The sequence below is a fragment of the Zingiber officinale genome, chromosome 7B (genome assembly GCF_018446385.1).
Source record: "Zingiber officinale cultivar Zhangliang chromosome 7B, Zo_v1.1, whole genome shotgun sequence".
NCBI classification, from domain to species: domain Eukaryota; kingdom Viridiplantae; phylum Streptophyta; class Magnoliopsida; order Zingiberales; family Zingiberaceae; genus Zingiber; species Zingiber officinale.
Genome location: NC_055999.1, coordinates 104,025,696 through 104,032,977, shown reverse-complemented (window position 1 = coordinate 104,032,977; position 7,282 = coordinate 104,025,696). Strand labels below are relative to the sequence as shown.

Here is a 7,282-nt window from a genome sequence, read left to right as displayed (position 1 = left end):
ACTTGCTCGAATTTATATTGAAGTGAAGAATTATATTCCGAAAATCCAACCGGCAAAATTATACTAAGAGATATGCTCGTAAAATAGCTCATATGCTATTCGACAGCCCATATGCTATGAGGAGTTGTGCTTCATGGTCCAAGTCAGATCTAAGTCCATCCAGATTTATATTGGGATCTTTACTCTTGAAAGGCGATTTTGATCCGAATACGTAGACCTGATTCTGACCATCACTTCACAATCTTATCTTTTTGACTACGACGTCATCCGGACCAGTGACAATACGCCGTATCATCACATCCGTCAAAAAAATAAAAAAAATCCACCATCTGCGAACGAAATGGCGAGCAGGCGAGCTGTCCTCGATAAATAATTGCTACTGATCATTCTCGATCAGCTCACTCGTTCCTAAAATGGAGCACCACTTCCTTGTCGTCACCTACGGTTACCAGAGCCACGTCAGCCCCGCCCTGAACTTATCCCGCCGCCTCGCACACGTCACCGGCGCCAGGATCACCTTTTCCACCACCGTCGCCGGCCATCAACGCATGTTTCCAGCTTCCGCCGACCAAGAAGTCCATGAGGGCCTCATCTCCTTCATCCCCTTCTCTGACGGCCAGGAAGACGGCAAGAGAAACCTGGATATGAAGGACTTCTTCGCCCGGACCAAATCCGTTGGCTCCGGCTCCCTCTCCGCCATCCTCCGCTCCCTGGACGCCCGCGGCCAGCCCGTCACTTGCGTCATATACGGGCTCCTCTTCTCCTGGGCTTCCGACGTCGCGCGCAATCACGGCATCCCATCCGTCTACTATTGGACTCAACCCGCCACCGTCTTCGCCCTCTACTATCACTACTTCCACGGCTATGACCGATTCATAAGCTCCCATGACGATCCACAGCTTCCGGTGACCTTTCCCGGGTTGCCGCCGCTCAGGATCCGCGACCTCCCCACCTTCCTCACCATCACCGATATGGAACACCCGATGGCCTTGATCCTGGCATTGTTGAAGGAGGACCTCGACGTTCTGGATCGAGAGGCGTCCACGGCGAGAGTGCTGGCGAACACGTTCGAGGAACTGGAAGCCGAGGCGCTCACAGTCGGAGGTCGGGATCTGAAGGTGATGGCGATCGGGCCGGTTATGAGCGTTAACGGACCCAATCTGTTCGAGCTGGACGAACAGAGGTACATGGAGTGGCTGGATTCGAAGGCCGAGGGGTCGGTGGTGTACGTGTCGTTCGGGAGCTTCACTACGTTCAAGAAGCGGCAGGCGGAGGAGATCGCCCGGGGGCTGCGGGCGACCGGGCGATCGTATCTGTGGGTGGTGCGGAAGGACAACGGAGAGGAGGTGAAAGGCCTGGTGAGGGAGCAAACGGCGGCAGAGGAGAAGGGGATGGTGGTGGAGTGGTGCGCGCAGGTGCGGGTGCTGTCGCACGCGGCGGTGGGGTGTTTCGTGACGCACTGCGGGTGGAACTCTACGTCGGAGAGCCTGGCGTGCGGCGTGCCCGTGGTGGGCGTGCCGCAGTTTGCGAAGCAACCGACGAACGCGAAGCTGCTGGAGGTGTGGGGAACGGGCGTGAGGGCTGAAACGGACGCGGAGGGCGTGGTGGAGGCGGCGGAGTTAGCGAGGTGCGTGGAGAGTGTGATGGGGGAAGGGGAGAAAGCGGCGGAGATTAGGCGGAGGGCGGAGATGTGGCAGGATCGGGCGAGGAAGGCTGTGGCGGAAGGTGGGTCGTCGGATCGCAATCTGAGGGCGTTCGTGGAGGACATGGCGGCAAGTTTGAGTCCCATCATTTCTTATTAGAATGGCAAAAAATTGGAAGGGCGCTCTAAATAAATCTCTTTCTACTTAATAAAATTGGTAAATTTTTAAAGAGCGAACTCTAAATTTGATTTTGTACAAGAAGCCAATCAAGTTTCATTATTCTCAAAAGACACCGTTACTGACTTTAATTTCCTCTACCATTTCTTATATCATTTACCTACCTATAAAATTTATGATATATTTTATTAAAATTATCCTGCATAATTTTAATTATATAATTATTTAATAATTATATAATTAAAATTATAAAAAATAAAATATAATCAGAGGATGTTTTATTGAATTTAGATAATATAATAAAATTTTATTTATTTAAAGATTTTATCATATAACTTAGTGTGTTATTTTATCGTATTATTCTTAGTTTAATAATGATAATTGATACGGTGCATAAAGATGGGGCTCGATAAGATTAGATAGTCAAAAGTTAAAGGGACGTGATAGTCAAGGGTAGTCAATAATCAAGGGGATGTGACAGTCAAAAGTCAAGGGGATATAATAGTTAAAAATAAAGGGGATATGGTTAGGGATGACAATTTTCCCCATGGGTTTAGGGCCCCACGGGGAAAACCTGAAATGGGAATGTGGATCCCCGATTTTTCGGGGATGGGACGAGTTCGGGACAGGTATGGAAATACTATCCCTATCTCCGAACCCGCTTCGAATATTATTATTATTAATATTAATAAATAATAATATGATTTTTTTTAAAAATATTAATAATAGTGTTAATATTAATATTAAAATCTTTGAAAATATTATTAATAATAATATTATTAATATTGATATTAATATTAATATTATCATTAATAATAATTATTAAATAATAATAATAATATAAATTAAATTTGGGAATGAGGCGGGGATGAGGACGGGGATGGGGACTTGATCCCCGTGGGTTCGGGTTCTGGGAATCCCCGAACCCGAAAAAATGAGAACGGGGCGGGGATGAGAATGACAAATCCGCCCCCGCCCCACCTCATTGTCATCCCTAGATGTGGCAGTCAACAGTCAGGAGAAAGAGGGAGTTAAACCGGCTCACATCATCAATCACATAATTCCTGGCGGGTACAGGCAGGACAGGTCCCCCAGATCTGAGACATAAGATGTTGCTTGTATTAGTTCTTAACTTGCCCCTGACTAATGAGACTTCCCCAGCTCAAGTCGATAACCAGGCTTGGTACTTTCACTAAGATAACTCCCGCCCGGTCCTTTAGCAATTAAGGCATGAAAGATGGATTCCTCGCCACAGCTCGTCCTCCTCATCAAGACTCAAGCCCAGTGGTACATTTGAACGGTCATCCCGAGCTGTCTGTAGTTAAGCCCGAGAGAGACGGAAAGCGCTAAACGACAACAATGTCAAGGAATCGTAACCTCCTGTCAGGGAATAACTGTCATACATCAGGAAATATTCCAGTGGTCTGCTATCACCTACGAATGGAACCTTCCTTCCACCAATAAGAGGCAACCATACATCCTCTCTCACTCGGCAGGCCCTGACACCCGACATTTTCTGACAACATGTAGGATCTGAAGGTATGCAACGTCATATAAAAAGGGAGGTCCTCTTCCTTAGCTAGGTACGCGCGCATACGCACTCGTCTTCAACAGTTCTTTTTTCATCGTACACTATTTTTCTGGGGAAAGAGGACATGACTTGAGCGTCGGAGGACCTGCGCTGGGGACTGTTTCCCTGGTTTCTGGTCTCTAACGTTCCGGGTGCTTGTCTGAGTGTGTGCAAAGTTCGCTTACCACCAGTTCTCGTACTATAGATCAGGGACTTCCACGTGGGGGTTGGCCTTTCGGGCGTATATACATCGGGTGCATCAAAGTCGCCTCTCCGTCAACATCAGCGCCATCTCCGCTGACCTCCGTCTGACTCAGATTCCGGATACAATCAATTTGGTGCTGTCTGTGGGAATCTCCTTCGCCTGTTCTGAAACATGACGATGGAGGGCACTGTCAAGATCAACATCACCATGACAGCCAGAGAGTATGAACTGTTCAAGGAAGCCAAGAGGCGAGCGGCTTTCGAAAGGCACACCACTGCTTCACAACCACGCAAGATGCCTGCAGTTTCAAAAGACCAGACTCATGCTTCAGACAAGGGGTCTAAGAGAAAACAACTCAAGGATTTCCTCCGAGCTTTCTATCGCAACCCCTGCCCAGAGTATTATAACAAGAAAGAGCAGTACTAGGCATCCACGGCCGAGAGTTCCCCGCCCAGAGATTTAATGAAAGGGAATGTCATAGTTGTCAGGGAGGAGCCGAGGGAGTTGCCTGAGGAGTTGCAAGTGTCCTTCTCTGTGAGGGTGCTCGAAGAAAAATTACCGAAGGGGTATAAGCCCCCAGCCATCGAAGAATACGACGATAACAAGAATCCAGAAGATCACCTTCGCAAATTTCAGAATGATGCGCTATTGCATCAGTACAATGACGTCATTAAGTGTCAGGTGTTCTTAAACACTCTGTCCAGCTCGGCACATAAGTGGTTCGATGGATTGTCGGTCGGATCCATCACTTGCTTTCAGGATTTCAAGAACGCTTTCCTGCGCCATTTCGCTAGTAGCAGGAAATATCAGAAGACTAACCATTGTCTATTCGCCCTCAGGCAAGAGACCTGCAGAGCCCCTGAGGGCGTACATAAAATGCTTCAACCAGGTAGCCCAGGATATCCCTTCCGCTACTTCAAAGATCTTGATGAGTGTCTTCTCTCACGGTCTGGTGGAAGGGGAGTTCTTCCGAGCTCTCATTCGAGAGTCTGTGAAGAATTTTGATGAGATGCTGGGGAAGTCAGCAAACTACATTAATGTAAAAGAAGTTCAGGGTGCCCGGAGGAAAGCAGACAAGACGCATGCTCCTGCCAACAAGTTGGAGAGAAGGCCGCCCCAACCTCTAGCTCGACCTTTTCCCCGCTCCAAGGATGCCTAACCAACATTTTAGCCTGGTCAGAATGTTGGGTTTTTCGGGCCGCAAAAACCCCTTTTTGCGTTGCGGAAACCCCAAATCCCATGCCACCGGATCCGTGCAAAGTTATAAAATTTTGTAAAAACTTCGTGTACATGTTTTCTAGCCTAGATCTACAAGGAAGAGACTTATACCTTTGTAGCGAAGCCTTTCGCGTATCCCGCTCGTCCAAGGTTCGCCGGATCTCAAGGTTGTCAAGTGTACAACCCTCTATGTGTATCCACACAAACAATAGAGATGGAGAAGAAATCTTGAGTGTGCTAGCACTCCAAGAAGTCTCGGCCAAAGAGAAGGAGAGGGAGAGAAGAGAAGAAAGCAATGAGGAAGAAGATGGGAGTTACACCAAGCACACAAATGCACATATAAAGTGGTCGGCCACTTCATGAGGGAATTTTATCTCCATGGGATACCAAGAGTTACAACTCTTGATCTCCCTCATGAGGTGGCACACACATAAGCCAACCTTGATGATGTGGAACATCATCATTGGCCCACTTAATGTCAACTCACAAATGAGGTGGCAATGGTCAAGTCAAACTTGACTTTTCATCTTCCTCTCAAGTCAAGTCAAATTTGACCACTTCTCTCCCATGGTTGATCAAATCTAACCATTGATTCAAGTCAATTTTAATTTAATGAATCTCTATTCATTGAATTAAATTGGCTCAATGAGTCTAAGTCCAAATTAGACTCATTTAACACATGAACCAAATTGAGTCCAACTCAATTAGTTTATTTTGGATTACTCTTAATCCAATTTGGTTCATCATATGAACCTAATCCTCTAGGTACATCAAATGAACCTAACCACTTCTCTCCCATGGTTGATCAAATCTAACCATTGGTCCAAGTCAATTTTAATTTAATGAATCTCTATTCATTGAATTAAATTGGCTCAATGAGTCTAAGTCCAAATTAGACTCATTTAACACATGAACCAAATTGAGTCCAACTCAATTAGTTTACTTTGGATTACTCTTAATCCAATTTGGTTCATCATATGAACCTAATCCTCTAGGTACATCAAATGAATCTAATCTCCATTTAATTGCCCTTTGTGTGTGACCCTATAGGTTCTTGTAACGTTGGCAATGCTCCTAAACCCATTTAGAAGCATAAGTAATGAGCGGTATCTAGCAACACATCATTACTACCCAAGTTACAAGAATGTTGAGATTCAACATCACCTTGTGACTACTAATTGTGACCCCTCACAATATATGACAAGTGTCCTTCTATCCTTGACATTTAGATTGATCAATATGAGACATAGACCGTGTCATCCTCTAATCAATCTAAATCTTGAATCTCAAGTAGACTCACTCAATCAAATGAGCTCAACATTTCATATTGACTCATTTGGGCACGATCATGCACTTAGTGGTCTCACTCTATTAAGAATAATGATGTCACTCCCGTCATATAGGAGGGATAGATCCCATCTACATCACTCACATCCCTCCGCATAATTTGTTACATACCCAGTAATCGCCTTTATAGTCCACCCAATTACGAGTGACGTTTGACAAAGCCAAAGTATGTAACTCCTTATATAGGGAACCATGGTGACTTCAGGCCCAGGACTAATAGTCATACTAATAGCCACATGAGAAAGTATATGACACTCATATAACGATCCATGATACTTTCTCATGGCGGGTCATTCAGTATACATTCTCCAATGCATACCCATGTGTCAACTTGATATATCCATATCCATGACTTGTGAGATCAAGTCATCGAGTTGACCTACATGCTAGTCACGTCACATTAACATTGTCCCTGAATGTTAATACTTGACTAGAAATGATTAAGAGTAGTGTTCCCTATATCATCTCACTATCGATTCAACCAATCAATTGATATAGGTAAGAATCTTCTACTCAAGGACGCTATTATACTTAGTTATTTGGCACCAATACAAGTAAGCATAATAACCATAAACAAATTCCTTTATATACCTAAGAATATGATACAACGAGTCCATACAACAATCATCAAATGATTGGCTCTAGGGCTCTAACTAACAATCTCCCACTAGCACTAGTGCCAATCATTATAGGCTCTAAGGCCCAATGATCTAGTGTGACCATCATGCTTTCTCTGTGCCAAAGCCTTGGTCAAGGGATCTGCGATGTTAGCCTCTGTAAATCTTCACATCTCCTCTATCGATGATCTCTCGAATGAGATGGAAGCGTCATAGTATGTGTTTGGTCCGCTGGTGTGAGCGAGGTTCCTTAGCCTGTGCTATTGCTCCATTGTTGTCACAATAGAGCTCTATGGGATCAGCTATGCTAGGAACCACCCCAAGTTCAGTAATGAACTTGCGGATCCAAACTGCCTCCTTTGCTGCTTCCGATGCAGCAATATACTCGGCCTCTGTTGTAGAATCAGCGACTGTGTCCTGCTTCGAACTTTTCCACCTCACAGCACCATCATTTATGCAAAACATGAACCCAGACTGCGATCGATAATCATCCTGGTCAGTTTGG

General features: G+C 45.3%; 1 protein-coding gene across 2 annotated transcripts; it reads left to right on the top strand.

Moving 5' to 3' along the window:
* Nucleotides 1-340: 340 nt before the first annotated feature.
* LOC122006655 (crocetin glucosyltransferase, chloroplastic-like) lies at nt 341-1,919 on the top strand. 2 transcript variants are annotated; one of them, XM_042562229.1, is made up of 2 exons: nt 343-1,421; nt 1,466-1,731. In XM_042562229.1, exons 1-2 carry the CDS (start codon nt 414-416, stop codon nt 1,583-1,585), a joined length of 1,128 nt encoding a protein of 375 aa, XP_042418163.1. In that variant the 5' UTR covers nt 343-413; the 3' UTR covers nt 1,586-1,731. The 2 variants fall into 2 exon arrangements, with proteins under 2 accessions (XP_042418162.1, XP_042418163.1); XM_042562228.1 differs by having other exon boundaries at nt 341-1,919.
* The last annotated feature ends 5,363 nt before the right edge of the window (nt 1,920-7,282 follow it).

What these genes read in the sequence shown, in the direction of transcription:
- LOC122006655 (XM_042562228.1), top strand. Translation starts at nt 414, where the DNA reads ATGGAGCACCACTTCCTTGTCGTCACCTACGGTTACCAGAGCCACGTC.